The 19,692-nt window shown below is 43.1% G+C and overlaps 1 protein-coding gene across 1 annotated transcript in view; it reads right to left on the reverse strand.

Moving 5' to 3' along the window:
• Positions 1-19,692, reverse strand: part of LOC128301558 (frizzled-4) — a 35,578-nt gene that overhangs the window by 4,581 nt on the left and 11,305 nt on the right. The window contains exon 2 of the mRNA XM_053038108.1: positions 10,304-10,503. Coding sequence (XP_052894068.1) covers positions 10,304-10,503 — 200 coding nt within the window. The remainder of the gene's footprint in view (positions 1-10,303; positions 10,504-19,692) is intronic.

Consider the following 19,692-nt stretch of genomic DNA (forward strand, 5'->3'; position numbering starts at 1 on the left):
TCGATCTCGATCGGGAATGCACGGGAACCGCACGGGAATGGACAAAAAACCCTGCAACGAAGCCCTTAAATTCTTCGAACTGTTTATTGTAATTTATTTAAAAGAACAAACACATCGATACCGTTTCGAGCTTGGATTTTTCATTCGTCGTGTGTTATCAACTATTTGAAGAGAGCTCTGGACGTTATGCATCTTCGTACAACAGGCAGGTGCATTCTATCGCGATGGGCAATAGTGATCGATGTAGAGCATGCTGGAGAAATGTTATGGCGATGTCTGTTGGTAGACTAATGGATTCCATTTCCTGATCCCCTTTGATTCGAATTCACTAGTAGAGTTGAACTAGAAATGCTGTTTAGTGCTGTTAAGATCAGTGACGGAGTAATATAATTTTACTCTCAAATTGCCATAAGTGTTGGTGGTCAGCCACATAAGCGCATTTATGGTTCTTACTCACTTCACTTAGCTCACAGACTTCGAAAGTGGCCCTCGGCAAAGCTTCACGCAGCGGCGGATCAAACGGTAGGCGGAGTAGGCGGAAGCCTAGAGCCTCGCCGTGTTGGGAGCCCCAAAAAATTTGTGACGATTGTGCGATTCTTGAGCAGAGTTCATTTATAGCAAAAAAATTAATCTAAAAGGTAAAAAATTGATCAAAAATATCTTCCTTGGTTATATAAAACATTTGTTTTTATGTGATAAATTAAATGCAGAGAAGAATATCGACTTTGTGACTTTAAAGTATAAACGAAATTGCACCAGGATTTCCGAAAGGTATGCAATATTTAAACACTAACTTTCCCGTTGGTCGAGAAAAATTTCTTCGAAAACTACCAGTTTCCGAATGTATAGTACCAGTATGAAATGTTTCATGAAAAGCTTCATGAAATATCTCATGAAATATTTCATTAAATGTCTCATTAAATGTTTCATGAAATATTGCTCTGCTGGTACCAGGTGTCACCTCTTAAAATATGCTCTCCTGGTACCAGTCGACGGAAAGTTAGAGCGAAATGAAGGACACTTCCCATTCTATCCATCTCACTTGCACTGGCGATCGCTCTCACGGGTTTGATAGTATGCAATGCAATAGTGATGGGCAAATTTATTCCGCACTGCAGGTGTCACCTCTTGAAAAACATGTTTTCCTGGTATCGCAAATCTGAAAACAATTGTGTTGTTCATCGTCTAAAACATCAACATGAGCGAAACAGGTTTCTAAGAAATTTCTCTGATTGTTACCGTAAAGTGAACCGATTGAATACTGTACCTTGGGCGAATAATCGTAGAAGGCGTTGGACTAATCAGGAATTGTAAATGTACGTAAATCGTAGAAAATGTGATCCAAGTAGTGGCGTTATAGTTCTCCTTAGCGTATACAAATTTTTATATATAGACTAGCTTACTAGGCCCGTTTACAGGGCTGCGCAACAGAACTCTGAGGTGTACGCAAGAGAGCTTTCTTTCCGAGACTTTGCTGGTGTTGTTAAATCATGTTTGAAGTATACCTCCCTAACACCGATAATGTCGTAGCAAAATTTAGGGGGCCCCCTTCAAAAATTCCGTCTTGGGCCTCCAAGGGGGTTGATCCTCCACTGCCTTCACGTAACTGAAGTGCAAACAATTGCTGGCAGAAGTGCAGCCGTTGTAAAAGGTGAAAAGGGTCAATATTGAATGGCCAGTTAACCTCCCCATTCCCGAGGGTCGAGCTGCGCGGTATGCAATACGAACGAAAAGTGCGTGCCAAAGCTAGCACTAACAAGAAGCTTCGCCAAATCTCACCTTCAATCGATGGTCAAATAAAATTTAAAAAAAACTTACAGCTCCAACCGGAAGAGCAGAGTGCAGCAAACGGGCCAGCAAAAGCGAATGGAAGCATCGCAAATCTTAACACGCATCTTAACAAAGCGAACCAGCGAACGGGGAAGAAAAAACATTTGAATGCACTTTACTTGAGTGACGCACATGCTTATGCACGGGTACCGCGTATGCACGGCAAACGCTCGCACTGGAGCACACAAGCAGCACCTGGAGGAATGCACTTTTAATATGAAGCCGAAGCCGCGTCTCGGCAGAAACCATTTCGCACTGTTGAGTGGCACATATGGAAGGAAATGAAACTGTATTGCTGCCGGGAAACCGTAAGGAGCTGCGGGGAATGTGGAATATGATGGTGATGCAAGAGAAGGAAGGTTTTCTGCGCACCGGATTGTCCGGATATGGCGATGAAGGCGATGTTGTGTGCAATATTGCAGTGTTGACGTATTTCGAAATGGTTTACCTCTTCTTTTTTATGCATAACACTCTGAGAGGCACCATCTGGTCCCGAGTCATTGTTTAGGGCAGGTGTGGCAGTTCATACACGCTTGATTGGTAAACTTTCCATTAGAGTGCAGCAAAGTTTTCATGATATATTTAAATGTCCGCCCAAACTAAACCCACGAAGGTAGAGTTTTTATTCACTTTTCTCATCGTTTCGGGTTATTGTTGTTGATGGTTTGTTGCCATTACAATATTGTTTTTCTTAGGATGATCAATGTCAACTATCTGAATATTAGCCTCAATTGTAATTTTCTAATAAAAACATATTTCTGTTTATTGGAAATATATTTGGTCTACACCCATACTTCTCACAGTCGTGCCCCTTCGCACGAATGCAGATTGCATATGCACGTTGACCGCATCTACTCCATCTAGACTAACCAATCATTTCTGTCTTCGAAGTATTTTATTTTCCAGTCCCATTTGAATATTCAGCATATAAAAAGAAACTCTGAATTCTACACAGTCAGCGCAGTCGCTGTTACCCGACGGTAGCCAGCCAGCAAATAACCCTTCAGCAATGCTGAACTGCCATTATTTCCAACTCGATCGTTGCCCCTCGGATTTTACTATCTCTTTTTCCCCGAATACATTGGAGATTTTGTTTACATACAGCAAACAAACAGCATCTTTCCCCAGACTCCCATGACCTCTCGACCACTGGCACCAACAGCTCATGTATACAATTTAAATAAATTACTAGCATAAATATGCCCTCAGGAAAAAATCCTTTTACAGCGACAGTAGCCATAGTCCAACGGACCATTTATTTCACCTTTAATTGAATGCATTCCCGAACTTCCTGGTTGTGCCAGGATGCTCTAAGGGGACAGCGCACAAACAATTCACCTTTCCAACAAGATTGTGTTTGTTCTGTTCTCTCTCTTTCTCTCTCTCTCTCTCGATCGGTTTGGAACGCGTTCCCGTGCCTTATTCCTTCATTTTTGTTTCGATGAAAACGGAACGTCTCGAAAAGTGACCAGAAACAAAAAAAGACCTCAACGCACCGTCAAAGACAAAGCCAGTCTTTCGTAGTGCGTTCGGTCGGCCTCGGACACCCGGAGCCTCCGAGTTTCACTTTTTGCAGATTCTGATCAACCTTCCCTTCCACAGCCGTGGAAGAAAATGGGAGCATAAATGAGCATAAACCGGTGCCGTGAAGTAAAGAATGTCCCGGCAAGATTCGGTTTGAATGGTTCCATTGTTTTCCACTTGCGGATGGGCCCTGTAGCATTTGGGGTTGGGTTGGGGATGCTGGTAAAGATTGAGAATGATTTATGCGCTTCGTTCGCATAATTTGTGGCTTTGTTTTATGCTCGCTGTACTCGATCGATGCTAAGGATCGTTCGATAATGCGGAACATAACCCTTGAGGGTACAGTCTCGTTAAGAATGGTTGCCAAATTTTAGGACTGCGAAGTCCCTATTCAATTTATATTTAATTTTAAAATCATTATAACACTATTATACAAACTTACTTCTATCAACTTCATATTTCTAGGGCATCACAATTCAAATTATTATTGATTCACATTTCAAGGCTAGCATCGAAAAAGTAAGTCTCTTTGATTCCATTCGTCTGCTATTGTTCATTGCGCCTGGTTTAAATACAACGAGCACAATGTTCAACTTCCTAGCGTGGGAAGACAATTGCACTGGCGTTCCATTGCAACAAGCAGTCGCTAACAAGCACCGGTCGCTTGTCTCGCTATGCAGTTTGCATAAGACGGCCCGAACAATCCTTTCCCCAGGGTTTGCTAACAGGAGACCTTTTTTCATTGTTCACCGACGTTTAAAATATCATCTGTCTCTTCTTCTTCACACCACCAAGGGCCACCGGTAAGATCTTTCGCCAGTAGGCGCACTTCAAACATTACCGACGAGATCGAAAATGGTGTGATTCCTCTTTGTAATTCGGGCAAATAACGCATACAATAAAACCACGATCACATCCAAGGTTCATACGATGTTTAATTGCATTACCGAAAAAAACCGACGTTAACACGGGTTCCTTTTGTAAGATGAGCTATATCTGCTGCTTCCTTATTTCTTTGTTATAATTTTCATAAACCCAACCATGACGTGACAAACACTCCAACGTATCAGAAAAGAGAAGAAGATTTTTTCATGGAAAACAATACTTACTGGTACCAACATGCCTCGGATATGCAGCTCGAGTGCACTAACAAGCCATTGCGCCACGCAGAAGCGTGTGAAATTTGACAGTTTGAGGTGTAACAGGATACACGGTTTAAAGTAAAAAAAAAAAACGGAGCCCGATTGCGGTCTAAAAGGAGCTATGCTGAATATGGAGATGCATTTTACTCCGCTGTGTGCTCCACTAATGACATGATACACGAAATGAGTTGCATGTCTGGGTTCTCATGAAATGTTTTGTAACGATCCAAAGCCTAGTCGATAAATCACAACATACCAACATCGCTGCAATGTGTTCAATCTGGTACAATTCATAAAATTCAGATCATAAAATTTACATAAACAAAGCGAAGTCTTTTCGCTGGAATTTCTTTACCGCGAAAACTTTGGTTAAAAATATCAATTTTATTGGACAACTTCTACAGCCACTATCGGTTGTGTGTTGCTCTGTTTGTACTAGAAAACGATCTCACACAGTAAAATTAAAGTCATAAAATGACAAGCCGTTATCGCTCGTTCGTTCCCTTTCAAACACCTACCAAACGACCACCGATCCGACTTATAAACCACTCGATCAACCGTATGGAGCACCAGTCCAAAAAATAGGCACCATTTCCTCAATAACCTACCCAATGCTTTCAGCCAATCGCTTGTAGCGGTAGCTGTAATCATTTTCTATCGCCGATAAATCAATCAATTCACTGCTGCCTTTTTTCCGTCCGATTCCTCATGCTGCTCCACACTGTACAATTCGTATACTTTAAAACATATCTTATCGATACTTGCCCTTAAGCACAGAGGGTTGCCTGGTGGTGTGCAACACTTGTCATTGATTTACAACCCCGAATTTGGTGTTTTTTGCGCTTTGAACCCTTTTCCGTAGTAAAAAAAACTCCTCTACAGCAAAAATTAAACAAAATCAATCGACTCAACTTGTGCCTATCAAACATTGAACCTGCTTCCAAACGTGATCATCGTCGGCGTCATTAGTTGGGTGGCGGTGTGATAAAAAAGCTACCTGTGCCGTGCTGAACAACGATGGGGGATTAAATGCGAATTTTAATAAGCTTATTAATTTGTTTTAATGTTTTTCGGGGTGATTTATTTCGGCCGCGGAAAAAGTATTTTTTACGTCTAGGTCACCATGTCCTAACGTCGAGCGCAGTGTGGATAACTTTTATTAACAATTAGGATATGAAGAAGGTTTATATTTCAGAGACTCTAATCTGGTATAGATAATTTGATTAATTCAACTCTCCATCGACCAGTACCGAAGATGAATTGCGTAGGTTTGTTACATAAATAATATTTGCTTTTTTTCAAACTGACGAAGTTTCCGTTGCCACCAACTGTCAGAACATATGAACGATTGCTTCATCACTTTGGTGTTTTACTGCACGTATCGTTCCGTTTGATTGGTCCTAATTAACCAACCACTTGAGACGACATGCCGCCATTTCGCTGTGGTATGCGTACTTCTCCACCGCCAACAGAAATTGGCGGCAAACAATAAAAAACAGCAGGCGAAAAATAATAACACCACACGGGACTGAACAGAAAGAAAAACCTACACCGACAAGCTTCCGTTTGCAAGAGTCGGCGTAGGCAATCAATCAACGCGAGTCGCAACTGACCACAATGAGCGCGTCTAGATTGCACGGAACATCAGCGGTACACGGAACATCGATCGCATGATCAATCTAGGCTGATGCGGTTGCTGCTGCTGGAGCTGCTAACGTCTCATCATATGTGTTTGTGTCACGCTCTGTTCGACGAAAAGCAAGGGAAGGAAATGAAAGTAGTGAGGACAACTCTCGATAGTACGACCCGAGCAGTCCTCTATTTGAAGAATAGTTGAAAAAATTGGATGGTCCTCTGAAAAAGTGCGCGACGACGGAAAGACTCCAAATAACTGGTTGCGTACTAAACTGCCGGTTCCCTTATCAGTGGTATATTAGAGTCTTTCGTGGCACACTGTCACTATCACAGCATACAACTAAAACCCCGTATCCCGCAGTCAATCAGACACTATTACTTTTATGATCGATTGCCATTCAAACCTACAGCTGTCAGTGATGATAGAATCAGAACGAAATGCGGTAAATTACACAAGGAACATAAAGGTACGTTAAACAATTTCTTCTCAAAAATCTAATCATATCATGATATTGAACAGACTGTGTTACATTTTACGTCAACACCAACCTATTGCTTCTTCAACGACCAACTATATAATCATCGCCTGCACCACTCTAACACCACGAGTTTAGTGGTTTGCAAGTAAATGAGTAAATCATCTTCGTCTTCAAACTTCTATAAGTAGAAGTTCTATCTCAAGCAGCGATAATGAGCATCGCTAACGAGAACCGTATCACGAAGCATCAAGCAGCATAGATTGCGTAGTGGCATGATTAGTGCCTTTGATGAATGTTGCCCTGACAGTTGGTTTACTGACATTTCTAATGCATCTCAGGCGAGTTTGAGTTCCCGCCTTCCACAATTTTAATGGCATGTGTTGACAACCGTTCTCGTTAATTATGCATCTCATTGAGATTTGAAGATGTTGATGTGTGTGTATGTGTGTTTATTCCAAATAACCGTATGAATTTTATTGATAATGAAACATTTGAATGCTACTTCAAAAACTAATACAACAATAACACAGACTGGTTCACAAACGAGTGAAGCATGAATCTCACAGACCGGTTTCGACAGCATTATAAAAAGTTCTTTCATTTTGCATTAAGTTACGGCTTGTAGACCTGCAAAAGTTGATGTATGTTCAACAGCATTCCGGAATGTTTTTCTTTCGTCGTCTTGATGCTTTTTATTACCATCGAAACTTGATGCCTTTTTCTTATTTCTGCTGGTTGCAGTCCTTCAAGATGCTTCTCCATACTTGACACTGATTTATTTATGCAGCACGATTCTCGTTTCGTGAAGGATACGAACAAGCGTTTCGGAGTATCAGCAGCATCGAGAGGTATTTCAAAAACATCTTAAAACACTCCTTATAGGCGAGTAAGAGATGCAGAGACAGTCAAAATGTTACAATAAACAATCGTTAAACAGCTCAGAGTAAAGTAAAGTCACAACAAAACTTTACATTATAAAAGGTACGCTTTATTTATAACATACCAATACATAACATCATACGGTAAAACAATTCAAATCTTACATTGCTTTCAGCTCCGTCAGCAAAGAGCTACATAAACGATCTTACACGTGCGTAGTCTCCTGAAAAGGGACCAACATCCATAAACCGCCAGGGTTGCACGGCCATGGCCCGCTTCTAGCTGGTGATAGTAAATCCCCCCCTTCAGCAAGCTGTACTCCATTTATGGATGTAGCTGCATAGCCCGGCCTGTCGACACCGTGTGTCACTACCAAGTCGTGATTTTATGTCGCACTACCGTTCTTGCTTGCAGCACTGTTAACAAGCGTGCAGTGAACTACAGTTGCCGTTTTATTTTCTAACTATAATCGCCCTCTCTCTGTGTTTCATTTCTTATTTTACATTTTCCTTCGTTCGCCATGCTCCGTTCAACCAGAAAATGGAAACCTTCATTCTTTCCCTCCCCCCATGGCATAGGTAACCTTGCTCGCAGAAACAGCACGAAAGGATAATGATTGGCCGAATGATCGATCGTTAGCGATTCTGTAGCAGTTCGTTCACTGGCAAGGTTGGAATGATCGAAGACAGAACTTACAGCTGCACCATTGTTTTCCATGTGGCGTGTTGGTACGGAAAGCATGCACGATAAGGGAAGCCGTTAGCAAAACTAAGGAAAGCATCCTGAATAAGGGTGAAATATGCTTCGCCGACGAAGGCCGCTTCAACCACCATCATTCATAAGCAAGAGCACCTCGAACCTTGGACCGCCTTCTGCACACGATGTCATGGCTCCACACGGAGGGAGCGTACCAAGAGGAGCAAGGTGTTGATCGTGTGCAGCCCGTTTTTTGCCATGCTACGATCGTAATGCACATGAGCGCGAAGGTGTTGAACTGAAATGCATTTCCTGCGCTTCGGTTACCCTGCACACCGTTGCACACATTCATAATAACGTTAATTCGCTCCTCGTTCCCGGATTGATTTATTTCCTATTATTACGGCTCGGGCAGCAGTTTTCCTCACGTACATCGGTACTTGTACACACACCCTTTCGCATTGGGAGAACATTTTCTCCTGCCCTTTACCATCTTCGGTCGCCGGTACGGCAGGAAATCGTGCAAAAATCGAACAGAAACACATAAATAATACACCCCAGCATGTACGAGATTGCACAGCCTGTGCACCTCTGCACACAGCGAGAATGCGGGCAAATGGTGTATTCGATCTTGGATGCATCCGAACAGAAGCATGGTAATACGATTCGCTTTGCCACCTACCACCAACACACCATCGTGTGATGTGCTGTGGCATTGTTCTGGCCCTGGTTGCCGTCCGTCGTTCCGAACAAACTCGATGAACCGGTTTCAATCGACACTTCGTTTCTCACATATCCCATCTCCTCAGACATCGCTTTGCAATGTGGGAGAAATGAGTAACTTTTTTGTCACACTAAACTGTGGAAGGGGTTTGTTTAAGTTGTTTTTTATATTAATACATACAGAAAGAGGATCGGCGATCAGCTCCATCATCGATAAGGGAGAGTTTTTGCGAAGGATTTTTGCTGTCTTCCTTGTTTTATAACTATGCATTCTATGGTACAGATAACTTTGCAAGGTATAGAATTAGAAGAAACTCAACTTCAGAAATGACTTTGGGGTTTTCATCTACCGACCGCTGCGGTGAGATTTGGTTTGATGTCATCTCTACCAACTACTCATATCTACAAGATAAACACAGACAACTAACAAACACGCTAATTAGACTTAAGGCATGAACGCCTCTACAATAAAGCAAGGATTCTGCCTATCTGTCAGCGATGCAGAGGTGAGCTTGTTTAATCACATCCAATACCACCGAACAAACATTTCAGTCGAGAACGGGGAAAATCGTGTGATCATCCAGCTCAGAGGCTTTGTACAACACAACCGTCCAGAATGGATTCCCATTACATGGACGCATATGGCGCACTTTCAGAGATAGAACCGCCAAAAAATAGTTGGACACCGTACACATTTCACCCATAACCGAAACCAGGGAAAACTTACGCACAAGCACGGGAACGCGCATCGGAACTGTCAAAAACCAAACCAACACGCGATCGGTGGCAGATAAGCAATGGTGACATCTTGGTGTAGAGGCGTGGAATGCAGAATGGGGCTTTTTTATCTAAATAACAACAGTGCACATTGTTGCCTGTCAGGAAGGAAGGTAGCGTAGTGATAAAGGAAACCTAACACGCATCCCGCGGGTACCACCCGGCAAGGGTACTGTGGTACCAAACTAAGTGAGTCGCCGGCTGAAGATAAGCAGCCTCTTGTTAATAATTTTGTTTGCTCGGGGTTTTCGGTGCACCGTTCGGTAAATATTTGCTCGCTGATAAACGCACAAAACCATCCATACAGTTTATATTTCGTGGTTCGATGTCTAGTTTAGAACCGAAGCATACATAACTTGAATATACAGTACCCCGGAAGCGAAGGGATCGCTCCCGAGCAGAATTGCCGCCCAAGGAGCCGCCCAGCAACGCCCAGCGAGGTGTCATAAACAGGGGCAAATGTAACTACCAGAAGAAACAACAGTCACTATGCCGGGACCGTGCCGCTGCGTCTGTCGCTAGCAACTCAGAACTCATCCCTAACACCCGGGACAGGAAGTGGTATCTCGTTAAACATTATCATAAAAGCACCGAAAAACAAACACCAATCAAACTTACCGAAAAGTTCATCTGCGTCGACGAGCCGTGCCACCAGCACGATCACGGTGAGGATCGCCGGTATGCCCCAGGCTGCCAGCTGGAACAGTGTATCGTGGGACGAGTTCGGTTTCTCCGCGTGAATATCGGAGGGTGACCCAAGATCGGTACCCAACAGTCGACGGACGGATTTACTCCAACGCAAACACAGGATCGCCCACCTGCAAGAATAGAGAAGAAGAGACATATGATGTGAGTTAGATTGAACGTTTCAAAGGAATGCAAGTTCACGATCAAAACGGAATTTGTAGCTAATTTGAGAGGTCTTCGTCGATATCTAGCTCACTGTCACAGTTATCACACATAAAATGAATTTATTACTTCTTCTATGGCACTGACGCTAGGACGAGCTAGGATCATCATCATATGAAAACCATAGGACTCGAATACATAAAATTAATTAAATATCTTCTACATTGATTGCCAGTTTTATTCATATGTGATACCTCCATGAAGGCATTGATGTAACTTAAAATTATACTCCAACATTCTATCTAATGCGATTTCTAAAAGCGAAAAAAATAGTAAATTAAATTTCGGAAAGATTCATCCAACCCAGTTCTGATTGACCATCTACGTATATGCTAACTGCCGTGCGACTTCCCAGAGCCGGAACCACAACACAGCAACAATAACAGCACAGTTTTATTCAATAAAATAAAACCAGTAGCTGGCTGGATCCTTCCCGTGTGGCCCATTTTCTTCGGATAGCCATAACCACCGCCCCCAGGCCAACAGTGGCGGTACGGAAGAGAGCATAAAAATCCTCCACGCCAGTTGCGGAAGCGATCGCAGTGAAGCAAAACGCAAGGAAAAATCTAATTAGTTAAGTCTATTTTTACATGAAACATTTACCGTGCCCGATTAGATAAACGGTTTGTGTGCGCGCGATCGGCCAACGTTCGCTCAGTTCACCCTGCATGGAAAAAGGGGCCGAAGAAGCGTTGGTCGATTTAATTCGGCTTTCTTGGGTCGGTTTTTTGTTGTTGCTTCTTGCGTTCTCCCAACTTGTACACATCACGGTCGGCACCTTTCCTCCATTTCAAACGAGAAGTTCGATGCTTGAAGCCGTTTGTCATTTGGTTTCCATTCCACCGGCCGGCCAGGCCCGGGAGAAAGACACGGAGACGAAATAAAAAAGCGATACACATAAACTACGTCAACCAGCATTTTCGCCGGGAAGTTTGGAGCGGGTGGTGGTCGTACGGCAGAGAGATTTAATTAAAATATGCCAGATAAAATGGTGCGATTAACGACACGCCGCAACGGATTATGACAGGCCGGTGGTGTGTTGACGCTTTTCGGCGGTCGACGTCTTTTGCTTGTTTTGCTTGTGGGTTGACCTTTCGTTGGCTCGCTGGTGTGCGTTGATGGTTGGACATGATAATTTTGCTCCATAGCGATAATGCTTTGCCTATTTCTTTTGCAATTTCGATCGGAAAGGTCACAAGGATCGATCATCGAGAACTTTTGGGGGTTTTATTCATCCTATAATTGGCGCTCTCGGATTTTATGTTTATATTTTGACATGTGTCTAAACTAAATTTCATTATAAAATGAAACTAACTGGACAACGGCATGCATGCGACAGTTATACATGTTGTTATAAATTAAGAAGATATCAACATAAAATAATGAGTATCTTTGCAATAGTTCACCTACTTTTCCAGTACGTACCACAAAAGCGAATAATCTCTATCACAGTAAGTAATTCACATAGTACAATGAGTAATTTATTTCACAATTAAGCAACAATTTTTTGCGCCTCGAACGTAATTCCTTCTTCCCGGACGAACTCTTCCTCTCCGGCCAAACTGGAAAACTGCATTCCACAATCTGTTTCATTACTTATCCGAACATTTCCAAACTAATGATTATTCGATTTTGTTTGGCCCGAAAAATATGGCCAACCTCCGAACACATCTCTTTTTTCATTTCAACACCGCTGGCGGCTTGATTGGTTTGCTTATAAATTATTACCCACCGGTTCCAACGGTTCACCGTGCCTTGCTCCAAAGGTCATTATTTATTAGCTGATTAATTTTTAACATCACACGCACGAACATGCGGCAAGTTCAACGAGTTTCCCCTCCTTTGCCGGTAACGCATTTGTTTTAACGATGTGTCAATCGCCCTTTCCTCGGCCGTTTTTTATCGGAGGCCGCAAGATAGATCGCTGCAGCTTAATTAAAATGGTCGGCACAAAATGAATGGTTTAGTTTAAATGCAGTTGCTATCAAATAATTACATCAGTTTGATACACAGTGCGGTGGTGAAACCAATGGCAGCGATTAAACGATCGTTTCGATGTAACATGTTGTACGTAACAATAACTAGATGCGGACATCGTGAGAGAGTCTTAAAATCAGGATCGTAATACTGCAAGTAATAGTCACGAGAATAGTGAGCGCTACAGTAATAAAACATTTCCAGTACATGTACTATGTTTGGAAACATATTACAAATAAGTTTTCAACACTACGCACTACATCTTAGCGCATGCAAATACGGGAAACTCTTTGTCCTGCGAACCATAATGAAAGATCGATAAGAAGATGAAAGCCTTGCTGGACAGGCGATGGAAAACCGGTCACCAAACAAACCTCTTCAAATGGAGGCTCAATTTTGACAGTTTCCGTGGAGATGGAGAGATTCGGAAAACGATTAAGAGGCCCGTTCAACCGCTCGCAAAAGCAGAAACGAGATCGTCAGCAGCGGCAGAACGTATCAGATTGAAATGATAAATGATGTCTAGGTTGTGTTGATTGCATCTAGCCGATACGCTATCGAACGCGAGATGAAGCAACGGATAGAGGCGACTGGAAATAGTCCGCCTTGCGATGAGAAAGAGTTAGACATTTTGGACTTCGTTTGTCAGAAAGTTGAAAGCAATGATTAATACTCTTGTTTTCCTCTTTCATTTTCCTACACCCCTGCGTCGACAATGATCGCATATTCTTTCACCGTTCTAGCGATCTGATGAAGAACTCCAACGAAACCTCAACAACGAGAACGATTAAATGAATGGCGTGTGCGCACACCTTCAAGCAGAAGGAACAGTCGCTGTACATGATCGAGCGCAAACGATACTGCTTCTATTGCGAGGGTCAATTAACCTTCTTCGCGCATGGATTGACCATGGTACTGGCTTTTTGTAGTTCCTTTTACAGCCACCCTGCCGGCCAGAGTCTAACGTCCGGTTGTCGGCTGAAAAAAATACGGCTATTTTTCTTTCCATCTTTAAGATGGCTCGATGACGGTACATCATTTATCAACGTGGTTGATTGGTTTGGCGGGTGTTTATATATGTGCGCGAGCATGAGCATGTATGTGTGTCGATGAATGATTGACAAAGCTGAAGGGGGGCTTGTGTCCATCTTGGACACTTTGAAAACTCCAACCAACAACGCCAGCTAGCTTCGGTAGGCCTTGCTGGCTGGCGTGTTGCTTATTTACACTGATCGATTGTGCCATGGATTGAGAGACACACGTCCTGTCGGCGGCTAGATTGTTCAAGCTGGACAGCTGTACTGCCAACACCTCGCCTATCTATCGATCGTTTTTGATTTCTACACAGTGAACGGGGTCATCCAACGGCATGGAGCTAGTTCCAAAACTTGATCTTTTTTTAATGGTAACTACCATCTCGTCAAACCGTCTTGCCCTTGTTTCTTCCTTCCTGCCCAAGTCCCAATATATTTCGAGGGTTGTTTCCTTCGATCAGCCAAACATTCAAGCCACCGTATCGGTTCGGACGCCTGTCAAAGATGACAAATTGTTGGCTGATAAAGTGGAAATTAAATTCTCTACCCACGTCTGTTGTACCGTGCGTGATTTGGTCTTGTTATTTCTTCCCTCCACGATGCTTCTACACAACTTACAACACCTATGTTTAATTTTTCGCTTTGATCTGTTGCACGGTTTTGCTGCCGCCGAATTTATGAGACACACGGCAAAGTCGAAATGTGTCCAGTTTATTTCGGTACACTACTTCTACTTAATCGTGCACGAAGTTTTAGTGCGCTTTGGACGGAACGGTTCGTTTGCGTGCAGAATTAAGTTTTTTCATAACCGAAATTAATTTGTCACCTCGCAACGCGCTTCCTGAACTGTAATCGCAGCTCAGACTTGATAACGTCTGGTCCCTGATCGATACCGAACAACACTATCGGAACAGATTTGCATTTTTTTATTCAGGTAAGTAAGATTAGCATGTTGAGCATGGTGCGTGTTCTATGTTGGGAATGCTTTTAGAGCACTAAATCCAATACTATGCAAGAGATAAGTGTGGAGGGAAAGACCACTATCATCGCCAGACTAATCCAAATATATCCACTCTGGGTATTTTTAAAATTTAAATTTATCTCTCCACCATGCTGATTTTATAACAGTTTTTATCTACACATCTATTAAATGCATAGCTGATTTAAATGCAGAGGGCTTGAAAAGTATATTGAACAATTTCTACAGTCATTTTCAACATTTTTGATGAAATTGGAAACAAATGGGGAATCAATATTCGGTTTTCCTCTACTTTATTCGTAGTTCGTTTTTATTAGTGGCTTCTAATAATTGTAGGTTAAAACCCAAGTACTAAAAATATTCTATTATCGCTCGCATAATTCCAAAGCTGAAGTGATCCCAAACATAGAGTTGCTCCAGAAATATAAGAGAGGGTTAGAGGACCATTCAGTTACACCCAGTGAAACAAGTTGATCTTTAAATCTCCACTGTAATAGGACTTCCAGCTCGTATCATTCTTGACCCCTGGTTGCATTTCGTGCAAAAATAACCGCCTTCCTCTCCATACACTACAACCTAGCGCCACGAAGGCAGCTTGTTATGTTTTTTGGATATCCAAATTGGATCTTGTCTTGAACCGTTTTGACTTTATTATACCCCTCGAAGTAAAATTGAGGAGATCGTTCGTTCGTTCGCCGTTTATTGATTTCGACTCGAAAATCAAAAGACGATATGAAGAAAGAAAAACAACAACTAAACAATACGATCAACGCCATCCCCTATCGATCGGAACGATTGCTATCCCTCTCGCTGCATTATTCAATCAAAACACCTCCACAAACACCATCCGGGCTCCATCTTTGCTGCAGGCGAAATATCAGCTGCCGTAAACCATCAGCCAATCGATCTGCCCATTCCCGAGTTCGACTCGAGGGAAAGCATCAAATCAATAATAGTGACCAAAACCGAAGCAAAAAAGAAACAGCTCCCATTCCTCAGTATCATCCACAAGCCGCCGATCAGTGGGTCTCCACTCCTCTGGCCAGGGGAAATCGTTCAAAATCTTAATCGCTTTATTTTGTAGATTTTATTCCGCATTTATTTTTATTAATTAAAATTTATGACCCCATCGTGGATCAATTTATGGTGCGCCGAGGGGCACGAGAAGGCAGCAAACAGGAAAACTCTAGAGGAATGGACGAATTCGAATTGCTTTTTGAGTATTCCTTCACCCGATTCCGCACCCGCCCTAAAATCGGTCCACGACATTTTGCTGCTATCGGCTGCGGATCGAGCGAGGTGGACGACGCTGAACACATTTTGTCTCAATAAGAAAACAAAAACTAAAACCTCGCGACATACTACACTGAGCAGAGCTTTCCGGGCAACTAATCCACCATCAGCCTCACCATTTTATGGCAATGGCGGTTCGCGATGGTACGAAGGCTGGGTGAAGGCGCAACGAAACAACAGGGGCAAATCAGCCAAAGAAGCTCATCCTTTGCGCGCGGAATTCGTTTGCGTGTAGGACGGGAAGCTGTAGTGCCCAGTTCTTTCCATCGATCTTCGACGACCTCCCCGGAATACGATCAATTTGACGAACTTGGTGGAAACAAAAAGCTGTCAAAATATTTCGCTTACGACCGAATCGCTTATCTGATGGTGGAGTGCCGGTTGTAGAATAGTTTGTGTTTGCTATTCCTGCTCGTCCTCGTGGGATTTGGGGATGAGCCACAAACGCGATAGTTTATAATGTCAAATGTTGCTATTTCCCTGAGTTAATGGTGCTATTATTTAAAAATTATGCTCTTACTTTATTGCTCTCCGATGGATCTATTTGTCATATTATTTATTCTGAAGTGTGATGCACCTTAAAGAGTTCTGTAAAGGTTTAACACTAAAACTAGTGGATCATTATTGCTGACTAAGCTGATAATTCAGAATTTAAGAATCTAGCAGTCGAAAATGTTCTACCATTTTTTCTAGAATGATTTCATTTAACAAACTACAACAAATGATAATCAAACCCACCTGGACACCCTTTCAAATGAACTATTCTCAAGAATAACGATCAACACCACTCACTTCGAACCGAATCCCGTTCCCTTCTCGTCTCATCTCGTTGATGTACCGAATAAAAATGGTTCAAAATCGATAAACTCTCGATCGCGCCCGATCGTGAAATGTAAATCTTCCCACAATCAGCATCCCTCACCCACCCGACCCGACCATCTCTCTTCCGCTCCCGGCTCCATGAGCATGCTTTCCGCAAACAATCGTACCAGGTCCGCGTGGAGCCGTGCGCCCGCTGTGTAAACGAATAAAACCTAAACGAAGCACCGGCGGACAAACGACGCGATCGGAAATTATCATACACGGGGACGAGAGGAATAATTTTCCTATAAAAGCAATCTTCAGCGGCCGAATAAAGGCACTCGTGACTTCAGCCCAACGGACAGCTCGTTATGAAGCAACAGGGACGTGCTCCAACCGAAAGGGGCGTTACCTGTTGATGTCTGTTGTTCGTTCCAGAATAATAATGGATGCTGTGCGCCGGCCATCTTGCGCCGCATCGTCATTCTCCGGCCGGGATGGAGCAGCGGACTTGGAATGTAATTATTCTCAACAAGCCTTTCGACATTTCTACCTACGTCTGGTTCGTGCGTCTTCGCCTGGACGACATCCTTCGTTTGCTCTCTACGCCTTGCCCTTAGCCCGAGCCTTCAGTCGACGAATTCTACCGCCCAGGTTGAAGGTGGAAAGTGCTCAAAGGTTCGGGCTGCTTAGCGTGCCTGAAATCCAATCTGACACCCCAAGCAAATCATCCCTTCAGCCACCCCATCAACCCTTCGGCATGCGTCAGCATCAACGCGTACAGCCTTTAGCAAAACAACCTATATTTTTATCTCCCGCACAGCGCCCAATGTTTCCCTACCCATCCCTGCCTGCGATGTTCTTTTCTCGTTTCGCTTGTTTTCGCTATACCACCGCCATGCCCCAAAGGTGTCGACCGAAAGCGCTACGAAAGTCGCCCATAAAGATTACGCCAAACGGGATGATGGAGACTTCGGACTCTGAAACTGATGGCAAAATGCAGTTGAAAAAGAGCCACTAAGCAACAAGCCAAACCTCTACCGAAAAAAAAAACAAGATACAGCCGTAAGAGTTGCGTGCAAAAAAATCAACGGCAACAACACCATCAACATAAATCGAAGTACGTTTTCCAATCTGTACCGAGGAGCGTATGCTCACCACACAGACAAAAACATGGAACCGTGTGCAAGAGGAAGGTGTGCTTTTTTGACACATTTTCGAAAGTGTTAAAACCAACAACGGCCGGATTATTTCCACCTGGATGCACTCCCGGGAGAAGAAGGAAAAAGACACGATTGCTGCACACATTTTTCACCAACCCATTACCACCTTCGACATTCTTTGCGAACCATTCCTGCTGACATTATTCCATCTTTATGCAGCTTTTCTTGAACAAAAAACGAATCGATCGCATTCGCAAGACGAACGAACCAAGCGAACGTATTACGATCTGCTCGTCTTCCTGGTGCATCTTGGAGGAATGCAACACCAAACCGATGCAAAGTGAGAGTGCGTGCAGTTACACAGCATGATGGGATTGCGAAAATGGCAAGCCGTTTATTTTAAAGCTGCCAGTCAGTTAGTAGTCGGATTTGGCTGACACTGACACAGCGGATCGTTCCGAGCGGGTTTAGGATTAATATTTCATTCGCTCCGCTTCATATGTGATGTGTTTTGCGAATTAATTTCTTGGAGTAAGAAGTTACTTTGAACGTACTGCTTTTGGTACGCAATGAATTTAAATACCTTAAAGCCTTTAATGGAAGTGGCCTTCTTTTATTGATAATTATAAATTATATAACAATCAATTGGTTACGCGGGTCAATGGTTACCGCTTAGAAATTGTCAAACGATCACTGCAGTGAGGCTATTAGCAGCACGAAAAATTAGCTCCGGAATAAACCATAACGAAAACAGCACCATTGGAAAAGCTAGCCTGATTGATTTATAACACTGCCTGTTTTCTGTACACACACCATAAATCGTGCGATGCATTAAAGATGCATTAGGTTCCATCAAACTGCAAAGCTGCATTTCACGTTCCACGGCGTTCAATATACGGAGCAAAGATCAATCCAACATACAAATCTCTACATCCCAGAGTAACGATGTCCAACCGGCATGTCACTGACATTGACGATCGAACGCAAAATCGGAAAGCGTTGCCAATTTCCAACGAGTTTCCCTTCATTTGGACAAGTTGATGCGTTGTTTATAACCGATTTTGTAACTGCAAGACTGCGATCTATAGGCGTTGTTGTTTACCGTGGACAGCGGATCATAAGCTTGCCCCCCTTGCCGTGGCCGTATGTAAAGTATACGCAAGGAATATCTTTGTCCACCCTTATTGTTGCTCGGTAGGAGTTGGATGTTTCTGCCACTGTACGTATAAACAGTGAGGTGTGAGCTCAAAATAGATGCGTTGGAATATTGGAAGACCTTCGAAGAATTTCGCCAAAAGCAAGATCTACTGCTGTTCTACAGATTTGAAGCCAGTTCCTTTTACAAAAAAATCCTCCCTTTTCTCTATTTTCTTCCTTTTCTTTGCAATTGTTACCAGTTCCAACTCCTTTAGACCACAAAGAGTGCGTGGATGGAGCGATCATGGTACGTGATACAACCGAAAGGCAACGGTGTGGAAGAAAGATGGAAAGAAACTCAGACACCGACACAACGAATTTCAACGCCGGCCATGTTTGACTGTCCCCGGTTGATATTTATGTTTTCCTTCTTCCCTTTCGGCTCGTTAGTCAACTTCCAACGTGGCCGCCTTTTTCTTGTTCTCGCTGCTAACAGGGCAAGGGCGAAGAAAGGCACCAGCGTGCGTGGTAGTGCTATACGAGCCACGAGCATGCATGCCATGCCTTTTTTCCTTTTGCCGATATATCGGAACTCGGGATCGGTATTTGCCTCGCCTCCATGTGAAGGAATTTGTTTTTTTTCTCCCCGTTTCACTGACAGTTCCTGGTGCGGTTTTCGCTCATTCAAGGATACAAGTTCTCTCAAAAAAAAGA

This window comes from Anopheles moucheti, chromosome 3 (assembly GCF_943734755.1).
Source record: "Anopheles moucheti chromosome 3, idAnoMoucSN_F20_07, whole genome shotgun sequence".
Classification (NCBI taxonomy): Eukaryota; Metazoa; Arthropoda; class Insecta; order Diptera; family Culicidae; genus Anopheles; species Anopheles moucheti.